The sequence below is a fragment of the Acipenser ruthenus genome, chromosome 6 (assembly GCF_902713425.1).
Source record: "Acipenser ruthenus chromosome 6, fAciRut3.2 maternal haplotype, whole genome shotgun sequence".
In the NCBI taxonomy this organism is placed as follows: domain Eukaryota; kingdom Metazoa; phylum Chordata; class Actinopteri; order Acipenseriformes; family Acipenseridae; genus Acipenser; species Acipenser ruthenus.
In genome coordinates, this window is record NC_081194.1 from 44,701,581 (window position 1) to 44,722,614 (window position 21,034).

General features: G+C 38.6%; 1 protein-coding gene across 5 annotated transcripts in view; it reads left to right on the top strand.

The window, feature by feature from the left end:
• LOC117411379 (signal-induced proliferation-associated 1-like protein 2) overlaps positions 1–21,034 on the top strand; it is a 159,017-nt gene that overhangs the window by 110,572 nt on the left and 27,411 nt on the right. For 4 of the 5 annotated variants that reach the window (XM_059025420.1, XM_034018787.3, XM_059025422.1 and 1 more), the window contains 6 exons: positions 2,846–2,998; positions 4,144–4,253; positions 4,986–5,089; positions 6,169–6,566; positions 12,403–12,627; positions 15,881–16,031. In XM_059025420.1, coding sequence (XP_058881403.1) covers positions 2,846–2,998; positions 4,144–4,253; positions 4,986–5,089; positions 6,169–6,566; positions 12,403–12,627; positions 15,881–16,031 — 1,141 coding nt within the window. The remainder of the gene's footprint in view (positions 1–2,845; positions 2,999–4,143; positions 4,254–4,985; positions 5,090–6,168; positions 6,567–12,402; positions 12,628–15,880; positions 16,032–21,034) is intronic. The other variant, XM_034018789.3, reaches the window with a different exon arrangement.

A 21,034-nucleotide genomic window follows, 5' to 3' on the forward strand; every position in this document is an offset into this window, starting at 1 on the left:
GTGAATGTCATGCATAAAATGTCAAAAAGAAAACAACTCTGATTAAAAAGCAAGCACACAGTTTCCAGATAGAAGTAGGACTGCATTAGTATTTGCCTTCCAGTATTTATTTCCTCTAGTGCCTTGCATAAGTATTCACCCCCCCTTGGACTTTTCCACATTTTGTAGTGTTACAACCTGGAATTAAAATGGATTTAATTGGGATTTTTACCATTTGATTTACACAACATACTTAACACTTTGAAGGTGCAAAATATCTTTATTGTGACACAAGTTAATTAAACAAAAAAAAAGACTTTTGTTGGTTGCATAAGTCTTCACCCCCCTGAGTCAATACTTGGTAGAAGCACCTTTGGCAGCAATTACAGCTGTGAGTCTTTTTGGGTAAGTCTCTACCAGCTTTGCACATCTGGATCCTGCAATTTTTGCCCATTCTTGGCAAAATTGCTCAAGCTCTGTCAAGTTGGATGGGGACCGTTGGTGAACAGCAATTTTCAAGTCTTGCCACAGATTCTCAATCGGATTGAGATCTGGGCTTTGACTGGGACATTCTAAGACATTCAGATTCTTGTTTTTATACCACTCCAGTGTAGCTTTGGCTGTGTGTTTAGGGTCATTGTCCTGCTGGAAGGTGAACCTCCGCCCCAGTCCCAGGTCTCTTGCAGACTGAAACAGGTTTTCCTCTAGAATTTCCCTGTATTTGGCTCCATCCATCTTGCCCTCAATCCTGACCAGTTTCCCAGTCCCTGCCGATGAAAAGCATCCCCATAACATGATGCTGTCACCACCATGCTTCACCGTGGGGATGGTGTTCTCAGGGTGATGAGCAGTGTTGGCTTTGCGCCACACATAGTGTTTTGTGCTAAGGCCAAAAAGTTCAATTTTGGTCTCATCAGACGGGAGAACCTTTTTCCACATGTTTGCTGTGTCTCCCACATGCCTTTTGGCAAAATCCAAACGGGATTTAATATGGATTTTGTTCAGCAATGGCTTTCTTCTCGCCACTCTTCCATAAAGCCCAGCTTTCTGGAGTGTCCAGGTTATAGTTGTCCCATGGACGGTTTCTCCCATCTCAGGTGTGGATCTCTCCAGCTCCTTCAGAGTTACCATTGGCCTCTTGGTTGCTTCTCTGACTAATGCCCTCCTTACCTGGTCACTGAGTTTTGGTGGACGGCCTTCTCTAGGCAGAGTCGCGGTTGTGCCATATTCTTTCCATTTTTTAATAATGGATTTAACGGTGCTCTGGGGGATGTTCAAAGTTTGAGATATTTTTTTATAACCCAACCCTGTTTGGTGCTTCTCCAGAACTTTATCCCAGACTTGTTTTGATAGCTCCTTGGTCTTCATGATGCTGTTTGTTTAGATATGCTCTCTAACAAACTGGGGCCTTCCAGAAACAGGTGTATTTAATCTGAGATCATGTGACACTTTAATTGCACACAGGTGGACTCCATTCAACTAATTATGTGACTTCTGAAGGCAATTGGTTGCACCAGAGCTTATTTAGGGGTGTCACAGCAAAGGGGGTGAATACTTATGCAATCAAGACTTTTCAGTTTTTTATTTGTAAATAATTTTGAAAAATATGTAGATTTTTTTCCCCACTTCGACATTATGGACTATTTTGTGTAGATCAGTGACAAAAAATCCAAATTAAATCCATTTTAATTCCAGGTTGTAACACTACAAAATGTGGAAAAGTCCAATGGGGGTGAATACTTATTCAAGGCACTGTAATAAGCTTTTTGACTTTTGTTTCGTGTAGGGTTGCTGATAGGATTGTACACTGCAGATGGAACTGGGAGCAGCTCCAGTGTATAAAAACCCTCAAGACTGGAAGTCCACTAACTGAATTATGCTTATTTTTTAAAATATGTGCTACTGTATTATTTCATTCAATGCAAACATATTTTATATAACATCTTTCTGTATTGAGATTATATTTTTATGTGGAGAAGTTGCTTTGCTCCGTAAAATATGTTGCAGTATAATCTCAAAAAAGATCATTTAAGTTTCTCTGCAGCGAGGACTCTGGGGTTGTTTTTCAACATTCACACTCTAACACACATCACATAACAATTGAATGTGTTAAATAAGACAAATCTCACATATATTCCCAGTATATTTGCTCCTTCTAAAAGGCCTTAACATTGTGTCGTTCTATTATACTAGCCTTGTGACTTTGAAGGGTTCCTCCTCTATTTCAGATGACATCAGTGCTTTTAAGAGTCTCCACATTCCAAAAGCTGGTGCCCGAAGTGCTGTGTGTCATGTTTCACGTTGGGATTTGGAACATCTCTGTTTGTTGATATTCCGAGACACAGTTAGGCTCTGCTATAAATATGATTTGGCCATCTGCTTTGAGCAAAGACATTTCCTCCCTTTTTTATATGCAAAGGAAAAGGCACCATTTTTAGATTCACTTAATTTTTTTTTTTGTTTTCCCAAAGCAAATGCCAAATGTTTTGATAAGCAGTTCAGCTTAGAATGCCAACCTTTTGAAAAGGGCAACATTCTGTTCTTCCTAGTTCATTTTCCCTCTGTAAGACTGAACTAAAATGCAGATTGGGAGAGCCAGTGGACACTTTTGACCCATATTTATTTCTGTGACATGATTCGATTCGATGATTACAAGAAAATGGCTGAGGACTAGATTACAGCTAATCCCTGTGAACCAGTTTGTATGTCGGTGAACCATCCTGTATGAATAACTGACTGTGGTTTATAAAGTGTAATTGTGCAAGACAATTTGCTTTTGACTGTAAACAACTGTATTCATGCAATAACTGATTTTATTTAATTTATGCAAATAATAACAACAATATGTCCTCTGTCTCATTTGTAGGCCAATTCAAGATGTTGAAAACCCCCAGATACCGCCATGCAACAAAAGTGATGCCAGTCAGCACTACAGAAGCTCTCCAAGCAACCAGTCATCATCCAGTGACCCTGGGCCTAGTGGAAACAGCAATTGGACACAGCAGGCAGGACATGAAGGGTAGTTAATGACTTGTTATTATAACAGATTTATTTTCATCTTCAAGCATTGGCCATGCAGACCAGTCATTTACAAGATAATCCACATTTTTATGCATTTGATATGTTAATATTTCTGTCTGATCTCTAACCTTAAACTGGTATGTCTTTGTTGCTGTTTTGCTGCTGCTGTTCTAGACTGACTGGTGTACGACCACTATTTTTGCAGATCTGGTTACAATTTCACCTGGGCCTCCTTATGAGTCTGTCGTCCTGGAGGGCATCCAAAGTTCACTTATTTTAGAGTAACCAAGACTCTTTTAATATGCTTTTGTCTGTAAACCGCAGCCCATATTTGTAATGTGTGTTATTTTTGTTCCTGCTTATTTACAGAAATCTTGGCACTGTTACATTTGCTTGTGTCAATACGTTAATAGTTAATGTCTCGACTCCGGTACTGAGTTAGGGTTTGAACTCTGTTGATATAGAGGACGGTGTCCTAGACAAAAATAAGATTGAGATTCATTGCCTAATAAGGATTGGTATTAAAATTCACCAATAATAATAAATGCAGCACATTAAATGATGAAATCAATTTGCTAGCTGAGTCAATGAAAGCGGTGCCTTTACAGTTGCCGGGGACACTAAAAGTCTTAGCTCAGTTGGTGGAGGTGACAGTGTTACCACATTGTAAACTAGCCAGAAAATGTTTAATCTTTGTTACAGTTTGGTTCGATTGTGTAAAACAAGTTTCCATTAACGCTAAGTACATACATTTTACTTTTAGGCTCTTTTTCAAATTACTGAGTTGAATTCCTCCCACATTTTCAATTGGCCTGAACCCAACACATTTGACCAAAATAAAGTAATTTGTGTCAATCGAGTAACCTATCCAGCTGTTAATGTAGTAAGTTGCAGACATGTAAACTTCTTCAGCAAGAAAGCAGTAGGCAATGACAGAAAGATAGAGCTTGAGAGAGGGCCACTAACCAAAAAAGTCCAGCTTGGTTGCACAAGCAGATATATAACTGAAGTATTGTTTTTCACATGCATTACCACAAAATGCACTGAATTTCAAGGGTCCATTGTAGGGAAAATCCGATCTCCCTCTGTTATTACTTGTATGAAATAAACAAAAATAACATCTCGTGACCTTTTTTTTCCCAGGTGTCAGTCCCCTGTTCTGCATGATCGTCCAGGCGATCCATCTGGCGCGCTGACTGATGGCGATAGACCACGAGAGAGGGAGGGAACTTTAGAAAGGACCAGGTCTACTGGTAAGTCATTTAAAATTGGTACCTCAGGTTGCATGTGTGGAAATTGCTATGGTGTGTGCATGGTGGTGTGTGTGAATATATGCAGTCTAACCAAAGCATGACTATTTTTTTTATCAACAAAACCTGTTTATAAACTAGCAAATCTTAGCTTTCGCAGTAAAATGAAAAGGCTTGCAAACATGAAACATTATTTTACAATGTATTGTTACCCGTTAAGTCTACTAATTGCCCATATAAGTTTTTGACTTGCTGAACAAAGATTTAATTGGTAACTGTGTGAAAATGCTTTGTAACATGTTTGTTATCACTTTCCCACACGACACAAACCTTCTCATGTGTATGTGGATGCGTGCGGGTGGGTCATGTGAGTAGTCCAGACCCAATGAGAAACTATTGGCATCTATCATTGCTAAGCAATAAAAAAAAAAAAATTAAAAAAATTAAACATGTCTACTGGCACCAGAATTTTGATGGTGCTGTATAAGGTACCCTAGCGCTAGAATCTAGCACCATAGCGCCAAATTTGCACCCTTGTGTATTTTGCGCGCATGTAACAAACACATAAAATCACACTGCATGCTAATTAAAAGGTGGGGGTCCTAGGCGGCCGCCTTGCTTGCCTTTCCTTAAGGGGGGGGTGGGGGGGTGGGGATTTGGAATTGACTTATTGAAACTTAGTCCTGTGTATATAGGTAAGTGATTTGTTTAGCGTTTTCATGTATTGTGTTACAGATGGAAAGTGGCACATACCATCCACTAAGATATTGAATTCGTTGAAAGATAGAGGCCTTCAAGAGGGAACCAGTGGGAAAGACTCGCCAAACAAACTTTCACATGTAAGTCTAATTTAGTACTAATATATATTAATGTGCAAGAATGACCATGTCCAAATTAACCTTTTTTAGCTTTGTGTCAGTAATGATGACTTTTCATATTTTTTCAGTTTGTAAAAGTAGCTCCATAGAAAAATGACTGAATCGAAAGTTTGTGATTTCACTTGTCAGGTGTTAGTATTTTTTTCTGTGATATATTGCCCTTGTTTGCAGCAAATTTACCAAGAGCAGTGAGTTGTCTGGCAGGGTGTCATTTGTTTATCAGATAACTAACTCTTCTTAAATTAAGTTTTTGACTTGTAATTCAACTTTCCATTTGTCCATGAAACACATTAATAATTGCATTTTTTGGCTGACTTGCCATCATACTTTTCTCAGTACTGGTACAATGTTGGTCTGGTGGGCCTGCCTTTGCTTAGCTTTATGGTCACATTAGGCATGTATTGCAAAATGCTTATTTGTTTAATACCTTGACAATTAAGCCAACTGAATAAAATGAGTGAATTTACCTTAAACTGCACAGCACAGTGGGAAAGCATACCAGACTTCTAAATTCAGCTACATTTTCCTCTCTTGTATAACAGTATGCCCCTCTTGGATAACAGCTTTCTCAATGTTAAAATGGTTTTATTTCTATCTGTACTTTCTTCAAACTACAAAAAATTAAAACAATGTAAGAAGAATGTACATTAAGTGATTCCAGTTACAAATTAATATGGACTGTAATTATAGGAGTGCATATTCTATTATAAAAGCTATTGCTGCAAATTGTATACCTAAACCAACATGGTGTTTTTTTGTGGACACCACTGCACATTTTCATGAAATGTCACAGTATATATATATATATATATATATATATATATATATATATATATATATATATATATATATATAATATATATAATTTTTTTTTTTTTGTACAGAATGAGTGGGAAATCATTGATTTGTAATTAGACACAATAATTCTGACTTTAATTTCCTTAAATTACAATTGTGAAATTACTCCTTAGTTACTTTTCATATCATTGCCCAAAAGTGTTTTTGTTAACAAATGATTGTGCTTTGTTTTATTTTCCCAGCACAATGGAGATAAAAATTCCAGTCATTCCAGCAGCAACACCTTATCAAGCAGTGCATCGAGCAACAGTGATGACAAGCACTTTGACTCAGGGGACCTCATGGATCCTGAGATGCTGGGATTAATTTACATTAAAGGGGCCTCAACTGACAGCGGGATTGACACCGCCCCATGCATGCCACCCAGTGGTGTGGCAGCAGTGCATTTGGCAGGCAGCCGGGCAGCCCTACACAGCCGGGCTGAGCAGATGATACAGTGGGCAGGTCATCAAGAAGATGCAGGGCCAGAGGAAGAGCAAGCCAAACTGTTCAGCATCCAGAGATATGCCTCTGCTATAGCAGCCAGCCACGTTACAGAAGGAAGTATCGGAGACCTCAGTGAAACCTCATCCCACTCCAGGTACATTATGCTTCCTGTCAGTTTTACTACTTACAGATCTCTCTCTTGTGTAAGACTTTGAGTTATTGCTCTATAAAAACTAAATGGTGTGCTTGGATGTTAAAGTGTTGTTTTGGCAGTATAAAATAATGTGGTGTGCAGTTAGTATTTATTAGTCTCTTTTGTATGTTTTCTGCACAGATCAGATGTAAGGTTGTGTGAATTCTCATAGCTGTTGAAGTTAAATACTGTAGAACCTATCACATCCGATCCTGTAAGATACAATACCCTCTATTAACCGATAGACCTCTAGCATGTCTCATTTACACATGTTGCGACCAACTGAGCGGTACAGATGGAAACTGATCAATGCGCATATGAGTTTAAGAGCATAAATTCAGCTCCTTGCAGGACAGAATGGATTTAGTTGTGGATAAAAAAAAGGAAAAGATGGTGCATTTGGGAATTCAGCTTCACTTTTTACATGCGGTCACTTCACGTAAAACAAACTGCCCAGTTTATCCATGTTCAATAAAAGAAAACAAGAAAAAGAAAGCCAGTTTCTGTTTGTGTGCACACTTCTGTTGTTGCTTTACTTTGGCATAGATTTAAAAAGCATAGTAAGAACTGTTTTTGAAATGTTTTGTAAATTGCCAAATACTGTATACTGTGCTTTGTTTTGAAATAATTGTCACATTTTCTTTGTATAGCAAATGGCAGTATTGTACTTTGGTGTTTTCGGCTGTGTTCACACTGGGTCCGTTCAGAGGGTTTGGTCCACACTATATGGTTCGGTATGTTTGGTGTGAAGTGTGAGCAACAAAGTCCGCTTGGGAAACAAACCTTACCGAGTCCACCTAAAGGTCCATTTGGCAAACGCACCGAGTCTGGTTTGCTTGTTAAACGTCAATGTGAACAACTGCTGGACTCAGTCCTTCTGCATATGGGAAACAAACTATACAAGTACAAAACTGTATCAGCGTGCTCAGCAAGAATAGAAGAGTAATGTATTTGGTTGTGTGTTAGCGCCATTCAAAAATAAAATAATCTTATGGAGCGTGCTCCCGAGTGGCGCATCCAGTAAAGGCGCTCCACGCAGAGTGCAGGATGTGCCCTATAGCCTGGAGATTGCAAGTTCGAATCCAGGCTATGTCACAGCCGACCGTGACCGGGAGTTCCTAGGGGGCGGCGCACAATTGGCTGAGCGCTTCCCGGGTAGGGAGGGCTTATCCACGGCTCACCGCACATCAGCGACCCCTGTGGCCGATAGGGCGCCTGTGGTTCTGCAGTGGAGCCGCCAGATCTGTGTTGTCCTCCGGCACTATAGGTCTGGTGGCATTGCTGTGGATCTGAGGTGCGAAAAATGACGGCTTGGCAGGAGCACGTTTCGGAGGACGCGTGTTCCAGCCTCCGTTTCCCGAGTCGGCGGGGGGGTTGCGAGCGGTGAGCCGAGGATACAGATAATAATTGGGCATGCTAAATTGGGGAGAAAAAACCGGGGTAAAAAAATTGGCGACGACTAAATTTAAAAAAAAAATTATAAATAATAATCTTATGGATTATTTGTTTAATCATTCTGATTGTGTATGCCATGAGTTTAAATGGTAACAGCTGATCCTATTTTTTAAATCTGGCTTTTTGTACATTTAACATGTTTTGACTCGATGACAACATAAAGAAAATAATGAGATGTTATCGGCAGTAAATTCACCCGATGTTTAATTTTTAACTAGAAAATAAAAAATAAAAAAACTCCCAGTTTCACTGTGGAAATCTGGCAATCCTGAACTACATGACAGTGTGAGAAACTGAAGCTCTGGTATAATATTTGGTCAGACACCAAAATCCAAGCCGAACTGGACAAAACTCACAAAATAGTAAAATATATTCAGCCTTTTCTCAAATTATTTTGTTTAATGCCAACATTAGGAGATCCGTGCAGAATTGCGTAAACTGCATTCTCCTACTGTAGGCATTCAAGAAATGTATTCATTAAATTAGGGAAGTGCTCCCTCAGTGCTTTCTTCCACAGCAATATGTAAGAATCTAAAACATGCTATATTAAAAACTGGAGCAATACATCAGTAGCTGCCATCTTTCACTATGCCTTGCAGGATATTGTAAACATCCGGTTCACACACCATATAAATGAGCCGAGTGCACTTGCAAACTGCTGAGCACAAACAAACTCCGTCCTGGAAAAAAAAATGGAAAAGGACCGAAAAAACTAACTTTAGTTTGCATGCAAACGAACTCGGTCCCTTTGCTCGCAGATAAGTGTGAACAGCAATTGTTTGAAACAAACGACAGAGTTCATTTGAAATGGACCCAGTGTGAATGCAGTCTTACACTCTGATGTACCTGATATTTGTTAATTTATAATGCCACAATGTGGATAAAGCAACTACAATGTAGTATAACAACTCCCTCTGAGAGTAGTATTATTATTATTATTATTATTATTATTATTATTATTATTATTATTATTATTATTATTTATTTCTTAGCACACGCCCTTACCCAGGGCGACTTACAGTTGTATACAAAAAATACATATCAAGAATTACAGTATAATTAAGAGCAAGATACAAAATACAATGACTTCAGTCCTAATAAGAGCAAATACAAAACACAGTACGATTTGATATCGGGGCAAGAGCAGATAAGTGTTGATAGTTACATCAGGGTTAGATGTGAGTGCAGGTTAAATACAAAATACTACAGATTGGGTTAAGTGCAGGATTAAATACAGTAAAATAGGGAGCAGATAAGTGCAAGTTAAAGTGCATTAAAGGCAGAGTGCTATATTGTCCAGAAGGGAAGAGTTGAGTTTTACATGTGTTGTCTGAAGAGGTATGTCTTGATTATATTTTCATATATTCGATGGACCCCTGGAACTAATTAAATCGGATGTGACAAGCTCTACTGTACCCTGTTGCATTGATTTGCATTTATGCCTGCAGATTACCATTGTTATAAAGAAACGTATATCAACGTATAATTACTAATTAATTAAACTGTAGACGGTTATATAACTGATGCTGGATGAAGTGGTCTGAGGTGATACTCCATTTAATCCACTTTGCTTTTTGTTTTGGAGTGTTGGAATTAAAAGTGGTTTAGTTTAGATGCACTGACAAGATACTGTGAAAATGATAGGAGTAATCCTATTCCCTCTCGCAGGTCTGGACTCATGCTTGTTGTTTAGTGCAAAACATTTCTACAGAAAAGAATTAGTTGAAACCTGAAGATAAACTATTTAGTTAAGATCCACATTCTGGATTAGAATATAGATTTTCCAGTTTGAAATTAAAGATTTTTAAAGGTATGCCTTACTACAATAGTTTAATTTATGACATGTGACATTCATAAGTGTATGAAATTATTTATCGTACAATACAATCTGCAATTTATGACGTATGACAGGAGTGGTCCAAGAACACATGATAGCAGTGGGTCTTCACACAAAGCTGATATGTGGACAGACTAAAGTAAATTAAGGGACTGGGAGCTCCATTAGCTGGAATCACCATGACTACACAGCTGTCTGGGACCGCTAAGGGAGCTCTGTATCTGCATCTCACAAGAGAACCTAAGGTCTGGAGAAGCTTCCAGTAGGAGCTAATTGCATATTATTGGAAGTGTGAGGTCCTCCAAGACTTGCAGAATGATCACCATGACATCGGATAAAACAACCAAAAGAGCAAGCAGTATCCAGCATTATTGTACGCTGTTGATTAGCTGCGGTTAATGCATTGTTGTCTGTGCATCTGATTCACACATCCACAGTAGTCCCCACTTACCCCTCTAGGACTAAACAATAACTCTGCTGGCATTGTTGGAGCCTTCATTTACTTCCATTCCCCCCAGCCAGCCAGTTAATATATTTTCTCAACCGCCAGCAGGCAGAAACAGATCTGTTATGATTTCATATACTTCCACCTCCTGCAGAGCAACAACTTACCCAGTCACCAAGGAATATAACCTCCTGTCTTGTCTAATAAGAAGTGGAAGCTCACGCAGACCAACTGCGGGTATCGTACCCTGATTCACACTGGTGTACTGTGACTTCAGCTACCAAATAAGTCAATGCAGAATTAAAATAAGATTAAATGATTGATAAAGTACCAGACAGTTTCAAACATATTGTACATCACTGTGTAAGACCAAGTGACAGTGATATTATTGTGAGTGTTTGATCATCAGCTCAATATGCCCTATCACACTGCAGTGTCATAGCCACGCAAACTGCTTATGACATGCCCTTAATCCATAACCTTTCCTTTACAAACAAAACCTCCTGTTGATTGTAAATTATATTGTTTGTGAATGCAGGCTCCTGTTGTGCCTGTGTGTGCGTGTTTTTGGGGTTGTTTCTCTTGAGCTTCATAACTGCAAGGATTTAAATTATTTTCTTAGCCCTCATTAACATAACATCATTCTGAGAAAACCCTTGGGGGTAGATGTACTAAAGTGTTGCTCCTGTCGCAATAGTCACAAACCAGTTGCAAAAGAGTCGGAAGTCTAGGGTGAAATGTACTAAACATTCGCAATGCTGTTGGCGACTTTTTAAGAAATGTTTTGCAGCAACAGTTTTTCTTTGCGGTTCAACCATAGATGAATATGTAATTATGGGCGTTTGTGCATAAATTTGCAAAAAGGGGGAAGAGATAGTGCAACTGAGGGTTCTCAAATATTATAATGAGATGTACTAAAGCTGCCGACAATTGTGACACTTACAATTGCATCAATTTGTTAAGAACTTTTGAAAGCATGTTTTGAACAGTCGCAATTGTTGCTGGCATTTCCCAGTCCGCTTTTTCTCGTGTGTTGCCAGTTGTGCTCAATGCATTTTTGAGGCGAACACCCAAGTACCTAATTTTCACTAAAGTCAGGGTGTACTTGCAAGCCTTGAAAACAAATTTCTATGACATTTCTGGTTTCCCCAACGTGTTGGGAGCAATAGACTGCACACATGTGCCACTAACCCCCCTCCAGCTCATTCTGAGCATCTGTATAGGACCATGATCTATTTTGTGTTAATTTTCTAGGCTACTAAGTAGGCCAAATTAAAAATTAATAATAATAAAATAAATTAAAAAAAACGCTAAAATCATTGTCAATTTAAAATATTCTTTTATTCGCATTATTGCATCAGCATGATTTATTTTGTGCTACCAGTAGGTTAACGTAAAAAGAAAGTGCGCTAGATAAAAAAAAAAAACACTAAAATAGGTCAAATAAAGATGGAACAGAATGCATTTCACAGATGACGTTTACATTTAATAAAGTTATTTTGATTCTTGGACCCTTGCATGTATAGATGTTATCTGTCGGGCACCCTCTGCTGCAGCAAACCACAACTCAGCTCCAGCTATTTATTTGAACAATGTCGCATGACTCTCGCAATGCTAGAGATCTCGCTAAGAAGATTAAACAAATATTTAAATTTGTATATTACAGCTCTTTTCATTAACGTATGCTTTGCAAATTGTTGCAACGAAAATGCAAATTGCAGTATGTTTGTACTGCAATTGGCCCATCTTAGTAAATCTACCCCTTATTGTTTTGCTGTTGATTGTATTTGAAAAAATATATATACCATTGGTACTGGGGCCCCACCCCTACTATGCTGCACCTGGAACACTACTTTATGTGAATGGGATGAGTACTGCCATCCAGCTTGATACATTGGCAAAATTAAGTGAAAATAAAGTCTGGAAAACAATAATGGACAGCGAGCATGTTGTCCAGGGCTGTAAAACATTTACTGTTGCTTAAAGGCATAGATGTAAGCACTAGTCTATTTCATCATTTGTGTTTCACGCCTTTGGTTGTTTCTGGTTTTCCTTTTTAGCGGTTCGCACCACTCAGGAAGTCCTTCCGCACGCAGTTCGAAGAATAGTGGTTCCTTGGACACCTCCAAGGTCGTCCTAGTGTCTCAGAACAGCAGTCAGCAGGTCTCTGGGTCAGAAGCAAGGGCGTATGTTCGACAAGGCGCTGTCAGCAAGTACCTGATAGGGTGGAAAAAAACTGAGGGCAGCCCACCATCTGAAGAGTCTGACATTACAGAATGTGGGAGGTGAGGTGTGAATGGAAAATACCGGTAGAAAAGATGGGCTATGGTGAACCACTGCAGTCATTTATTATGGAATTCATGTTTCACAATTCATTTAATGTATAACTCAATTAATATAGAAACTGTGAATAAAGCAGAAGGTAATCTAAATTAATATTATCAGCAGTAAAACAAATAGTATGGTACACACGTCTTGTCGCATGCAATGTGCATCACATCCACACATTTTAATTAATTGATTTTAGTGTTACTTTATAATCTAGGATGGACTCTATAAATTAATTATATGAAGAAAAAAATGTTTATGTATCGTGTATTTTTGTAACTAGCTCCCCCAGTCTTTGTAGTTCATGTCTTGTGTGTCCTAACAAAGGCAACATATGCAGAGTCATGCTTCATTAGCTTGCTAGTAAGTCATACTCATCAATAATGCAGGTTAAAACTAGAGAATTACAGTATAAGGTAGTATCTGTTTTGTGTGTGACCTTCATTTAAATAGTCCATATTGCTTCTAGAAATGTGGATGCACCATCTGGTTCAAGATTGTTTCCAGTGCTTTTTTCTTTTATTTTATTTTTAATGGCTGAAAACAAACAAAAATAAACAGGTGCTGCTTATCAGATATTCAGAAACATACAGTACTTCATTTTAAATATATCCTAGGTTGTAATAACACCTTACTCTTTTTAATAGTGTGTGTTTGTGATGGCTTGAGTGTGTGTTTTTACTTGTGTGTGTGTGTGAGGTAGGCTCTTCACCTTTCATTGCTTGGAATATGTGACTTCTTAAAATAGCTAGGTTTCCTATATATTGGCTTGGCTATTTGGTGTATTCCATACATCAGAAAGGGGTCCCATGAGATTGTTTCAGGTACTCAGCCTTACCATTTATACTGTGTAGCACCCCCAAACCCCATGAGTCTTCACTAAGTGGCTATTCAGTCATGTCTGCCTTTCCATGAGATTATGTGTGTACATCAGTGACCTGCATGTCATTGACATCCCAGTGTGTCTCTTTGGTGCCATATGTCATCCTATCAGCTTTCATACCCAGTATTGTCTGCACAGGAGCCTTTTTCAAATGAAGCCTGCAGGTCACTAGGTCAGTTAACATTATCGAGGCATGCTTGTTGAAGGACTTCCACTGCTGTAGCAGGTAGCTCGGTAGGATTTAGATTTTTGCTATATCCTCAGAAGTAAATTAAAATATTAATGAATCAACAAGAAAACGAGAGACTTTCAGGAATGTTTTAAAGCCTGGGTTCTAACCCCTTTAATGAACCTTGGTATATTACTACGGCTGTCAATCGCAGTAAATCTTGGTTTTAATTGGTACAATTACTGCCTGCATCTCATTCAAAATAATGTTTTATTACTGATATTACTACTACTATTATTATTTATATTATTAACATCATCCAAAAAACAGTGCATCATAAAAACCCTGTTTTCTTATTTCTGGATTCATTTTGTTGGCCCCTCTTTATTATTTTATGTTTATTTACACAGAATTATACAGACAAACTCCAGCATTTGCTGTTAAATTGTTTGAACCAACGGCTCAGTCACAACTGAGCCGTTGGTTCAGTCAGCATCTGAAATGAAATACTTAAGCTGGGGCTACTTTCAAATGGGACACCCTGTATTGTACTGACATGATGTAGCTTGATTCACAGAGTTGCAGAAATCCTGAATTAAAACAAAAAAAGGATTTGTTGTTCTGTTATTGCTGCCTGTAGCAGAATAACTGTGAGAGTGTATTTTGAGAAGTGAAGACGTGTTTAACGCACGCAGGTTGTACAGCAGACTAGATGCATTATGTGATCCTGGAACTAAAAGAATACAAGTAATCCCATGAAGTGTCAGACTGTTTACAAAACAAAAACTTCCCATTCATAAGTCCTTCACTTTTAGCGCTTTGCTCCTTAATGTAGTTCCGTGACTAAGTTTCTATTCAAACGATGACTGCACTTCTTGTGTTGCGTGCACTAGAGTATATTAAAGTAGTGCCACAGGGAATGAATTCTGGTATGCTGAGAGGGTTAAAAAATTAATGTCATTTTGTGGCAATGTGCCCCGCCCCTGTGTGCATTTGTGTGTTATATGTTGTATGTTGCGTGCGTGTGTTAATGTTGGTGTATAGTCATTGGTACACGGGATGTAAACGGGTCTGTGTTTCACGTGTATTTAAAAAGTGTAGATTTTTATTTAGGCACGAGGAGAGCACAAATCACTTCACGTGCTGGTTAAATGTAATATGTGAGCACGGGGTTGCACAGAATTAATTCACGTGCTGGAATTCAAGTGAATAATTAATTAGTAATTGAATCCCAGCACAACAGTATATATAGATGCACGTTTCATTCAGTCAGGGTTGGGTGTTCGAGAGTGGAGAACGGGTGAGAGAGAAGGAGAAATAAAAGTTTAAATATCAATTGCTATTACGTGCTGGTAGGACCAGCTCGATACTTGTTTATTTAAAACTCACCGTGTTTGTTTGTGTGTCTGTCCGTCTGTTTACTGTATAGTCCGTTTTTGTTTGTCTCTTTATTTTGGCGTATAGTGCCGTGTCCCGTGTTTTTGTGTTCAAACCTTTTATTTTCTGTTCTGTTATTAAATGCTGAGCAAAAGCATTCGCTCAGCTTCACCAAACCCCAAATCTCTGTCTGTTTATTTCCTGCATCGGGTCTGACGCCACCCACTCCGGCCGTCTTTGTGACACATTTATTTATTTATTTTTTTACGTGTTAATTGCAGAAGTTAAGTGCGATTAATTGATAGCCCTATATATTACTAGTCTCTTTTTTATATTACTAGTCTGCTTAGTCCTGCTTCAAATACTGCTGAAAACCATCTTAAATTACCAGTTAGATATTCGAGATGTAAGATCGATAATACAGATTGCAGTTTGAAAACCACTGACCTACCTGACAAAACACGTTTTAAATGTGAGCTTTCTCAGTAGAATGCCAAGTGCTTAACTGTCATCTGTCATGTAATGGACTGCTTCAAGGGACAAATCCAGACTAGACTGTGAACTCTGTCGTTGATTTACCAACTGACAAAAACTACCTGGAGAACTGCTGTTTGCAATTCAGTTTACATTATTAGTTGGCTGGTATTCATAAAAAGAGACCTGGTAATCTTGTAAAGATTCATCCCATTTATCATTATAAGTGTGTGTGTAGAAAGCATATGGAGAAAAGAGAAAAAAATGTGTTGAGGGGTATACTCCATTTTTCTTTTATTTCTCTTAGGAGACTATATGGTGATGCAGCGGAAATTCCAATGTCTTGTCAGCTCCAGACTTCCAGAAGAGAGTGTATGCACCAGCCAAGCTTTTCCAAGGAGGATTTTCTGAAGCTGATGCTACCAGACAGCCCCCCTGTGGAAGAGAGCAGGAGGAAGGTTAGCCATCCCTTTAGTCTGTACACCTGTCACAGGCAATTTGCACAGACAATCCATTTGTATTTCAAAAAAAGTAGACCACAAAACTTTAAGCCCGCTAGAAAAGCATAAGAAGGAATCATGATGTGACATATTGGCCTTCAAATGCTATGAACCACTGCTTTTGGCTTAACTGAAAATATGTCTGGTTGCACAAATTTTGCATTATTAATTCCCCACAAAAACACATAGCTGAGCTTAATATTGCTTGTTAAGACTATCCTTTTCAGAAGGCTATGAATCTCCTAATATATTCTTACTTGCAGGTTTTCAGTGTCCAATAAAACTAACTTTATTCCCACCATACTATGCAGTGGAATAAAATTTTACTTGACAGTTGCACCAGACATATGGCCCAGATGCATTCTAGTGACAAAATAAGTCTGATTGCATGATCTGCTTCAGAGAGATGGTTAATTTCAACCTAGATGCATTTTTATGTTTATTTTTCTAGGTCCTATTTGAACTTGTTTAGTGTAAATGTAAGCAGACTGATGACATTTCTCATTATCGTTAAGGAAGCCTGTATTCTCTTCGTAAAGATCTATTACCCAAGCAATGATATCTAGGGCGTCTGATTTTCGGGTTTTACCCGATTTTAACCCGATTTCTCCCCTCTGAATGCTTTTTTCTGCATTTGGGTTAAACCCGAGAACTCCACGAATAGGCACATGCTGTATATGAGTAAACGCATGCGCAGTTGTCTGTGATTCAAATGCAACAGAGCAGAACTGGCGCCAATGACGGTAAGCTGATTTACCTATTAGAAAAATGTGGCTTCCTTGTGTGTGTGTGTGTGTGTGTGTATATAGATATAGATATAGATATAGATATATATATATAGATATATAGATATATTTAGATTTTTCAAAATTACAACAATATTGCTTTAAAGTTTTTGCATTTCTTGCACTTTTCTTCATAGTTATTTGTTTTATGAGTGTGTGTTTAAGCCAAGAGCATTTAGATGTAACAGTCGATCGTTCCTCTTTGTAAAACAGCATGGAGTAAAGTTGTTTAGTTTTCCCGTATGTTGTGTGTGCAATTATACTTGCAACTCCACTACAAAATAAAACTCGATTGGAACAGAGAAATGCCTCCATATACAGTATGTGTGTGTAAGAAAGAGAGAGGGGAGAGAGATAGATGTCAAAAGTTTGCATACCCCAATGTGTGGAAATATACATAGGTTGGGGATTTAAACTGTTGACGACAACTTTGTTGTCAACTCTTTCTGCTTAAGCATTTGTTTGTCTTTCTAAATAAAACACGATTTCTACCAGAATGTTTATTCTTTTTTGATTATGTATAAAAAAATAAAATTCATTAAATAATTCTACCAGATTTTTAAAAAACCATTCACCCGAATTTGAAAACATTCTTTACCCGAAAATCAGATGCCCTAATGATACCCTAACAGTTACTCATGCTCGTGTTAATCACTGTGTCTATATATTGACTAAAAAGCATTCCACACTAAAATGCTTCATAGGGCTAAGAAATAACTAAAATGTATTTTCATAAATACATCATTTTATTCCTTTGCTATAGTCTATTTAAAGTGTTAACATTTTTATTTTTAAATATGCTTTAGAGTACATATTGGGTGAGATATTTTCCTGTGTCTACAGCTATAGATGTAAGCCTGGAAAGTACCATAGCCATGAGGTTGATCTAAATCTATAGTATTTAAATCTAATTTTCTTAATTACGCTTCAAAAGTATCTACCTTTTGGAATTCATTATCAGCCAGGAAGGGCTGCAAAGAAATGCATACAATGGAGCTATATTTAGACACTACATTCTGCTTACTATTTAAAGCACGGCTCTTTCCAACACCCTCTTGATGCATGTCCAGAGAGGAAGCATTAACTGTACTATTGTGTGCAGAGAATGAGCCAGGCATAAGGATTACAGCATTTTGGAAAATTAATCAGGGGAGTTATGCTGAATGCATGATAGTACTATAACAATGGTCAGTGTGTGTTTTGCTGACTTATGCTGGCTTCAGCTGCATCCTCAGTGGGCTGGAGTTCATATGTCAAAAGTCCAATATCATGACTGCCTTCCAAATGAGCTTGTGTCCGCTAGGACAGGTAGTAATAACACTAAACCTGGAACATGTAAACGCATTATGGAGTGGAAAATAATGATTTAAATACAGCTTAGAAGACTCAGAAATTGGTGTACATGCTTCTACTTAGGTATACAATATTTACTTTTAAAATGCAGTACATTTTTCATATATTGAACTATAATAAGAACATCATACTGATGCAGACTTGAGTCCCAATGGTTGAAGGTAAGTGTAAATGCAAGATATGGTTAGATGTTTAGACATTTGCAGTAATCTACTACAGCATATGATGTGACTGGAATCTTCAGTATAAAAATATTGTATTGTAATGTTGGTCTCTAATGTACTTTTTTCGCTAACTTTTAACAAAAATTGCCCTTGTCGACACTCTCCCCACATAACCTATTTGCCTACCGACCCATCGAGCCTGTGTCTCTGGTTCTGGCCCCTGACCGGCTGCATTTGAGTTGTTTGGGTCTGTCCTAGGGTTATTGACACAAAATGCCAGCGCAGCATCCACGCGTTCCCTGTACGGGGCTCATCCCTGTCTGCCTCATGGGTTCGACCCCACAACCTGTCCTATGGCAATTATACTGCAATTTTTTCAGGACCTGTTGATGAGGGGAAATCCCCCTCTGCATTAAAAGGTCTATCTGGCAGCCATTCGGCTTGCCATGTCAAAATTGACTCGGCCTCCCCAGGAGCTCACTTCCTGGCGGGGCAATATTTAAAAAGCTCACGCTGGCTTTGGCCGCCTATGAAGGATATTGTTCCTCATGGGAGGCTTAACGTGGTCCTTGAAGCACTCATGAAGCCTCCATTTGAGCCCTTGCATTCAGCTGAGCTGAAACTTGCAAAACGGCTTTCTTGCTCGCAACCACCTCCGCAAAGCGGGTGAGTGAGATGCAGGCATTTTCCATTGCGAAAGCCTGATTAATTTTTGCAGAAGCCAAGACAAGGGTTACGCTTAGTACAATCCTGCCGAAAACTATCTCTGTATTTCATGTCAACCTGTCTGTGGAATTGGAGGCTTTCCATCCACCTTCTTTCCAGTCTGACAGAGAGTGGCAGCTCCATATGCTCTGCCCTGTGCGGGTAGTAGCGTATTATGTTGACAAGACGAAAAGTTGGAGGCAGTGCAAACCCATGGTCGCATGGTCAAGTGGTCAAGCCCTGTCTAAACAGAGGCTGTCCAAATGGATAACACACAGGACTGCCTATGAGCTAGCCAACTTGCCCCCTCCAGAAAAGCTCACTGCCCATGCCACTAGGGGCATGGTAACTTTGTGGGCTTTATTATGGGCTTATCTGTCGCAGACATTTGCAATGCAGCGGTGTAGGCTACACCGTATGGTAATGCACAAGGCAGCCTCTCGGCTTAGCCTTGTAGCAATCCGGTCGTTCTGCAATATTGCCTTTGTGACGGCTCTGGTACACTCACCCATACGGTAAGAGTTACATTTTGTACTTGAAAGGGAACGTTTTGTACTTGAAAGTTCCCTGAAATAGAAATGTAACCCATTAATCTTAGAGGTCACTGCATCCATGATTGCAGCAGGCTTGAAGGAAAAATGGCACTGTGATCTGTGCGGGCAGTCCTTATATGCCCTAGGGGGTGGGCATGACTGTGTCACAGGCTTGGCAAAGCAGCTTTGATTTTAATTTATTGAGGTTCAGGGTCTTTAGCAGGTAAACACCCATATGGTAATGGTTACATTTCTATTTCAGGGAACCAGGGTTATGATAATAAGCGAAGTAATGTTACAAAACTACTAAGAAATATAATATAATGTCTCTTACGAACTGAAGATGGTGAAGTGTGTCTTTCAGTGCTGACTGGGAAAAAGCAGGTTTGGCTGTACGTTTTCTCAGCTGCTGTTGGTTTTATGAAGCAGCATTCTATTGCCAGATAGAATGTAGATGTATATATCCGAGTAATAATTAGCTTGGAAATGGCTACAATGCTGTTTACTTATAATCTTTTTACTATTTTATGGGACCTTGTTGCATTATATTCAAACTTTTATAAAATGTTAATGACTCCTTATAACATGAATACATCATCAAACACATTTTGGTCTTGTGAGTTCACGCTTTTATTACCAGTATGTGCATTATTCTTACATTTGTAGGTAGGGTCTGGTTCTCGGGGTGAAATAAAGTCTGAGCAGTCCTCCAAACAATTGAGATATTCAGTGGTGTGTATTTTAAACATTATAATCCTGTATTGTTATTATAATGCAAAACAAGTATCAGGTAATGCAAATATCAGACTTTACAGTCTATGCTGGGATAGGGTTGGGTGATATTATTACATTTTCAATTGATTATTATCAGCTTAATCAATATTATCATAAACAACCATTAATCCCATCCCTAGTTAGCAGTTCTGCCATTTTTTTCTTGAGGGGGGAGGGGGTGGGGGGCTGAATTCAAAAATATTTTTCCTATGCTCAGTTTAATTATGTGGCACATAACACACACACACCATGACATATGCCTTATGCCTTAATTGTTTATAGTAGTGTGTCAGTTTAAGTTTATTTTTGCTTTGAAGATATGGTCAAAGACTGGGTTTGTTGGGGAGCATTTTTATGTTGGGTTAATTTTGTTTAAACAGATATTTCTTGCAACATACAGTGTTTTGTACTTTCTTCAGACAGTTCTTCTTTCATACATTTTTACTCCATTGTCATTCAAGTACTGCTGTGCATCTCATCCTCTTAATCAATGCAGAATGGCATGATATTAGAATGTAGTCATTTTCAATTAAAATCAAAACCCTGCCGGGCACTGTACCTGAATAGAAGCTGCCAGACACTGTGACCTTGCACTGTCCTGTGAGCTAATGCTGTCAGAGTTAGGAAACCTTCATTTAATATTTCAA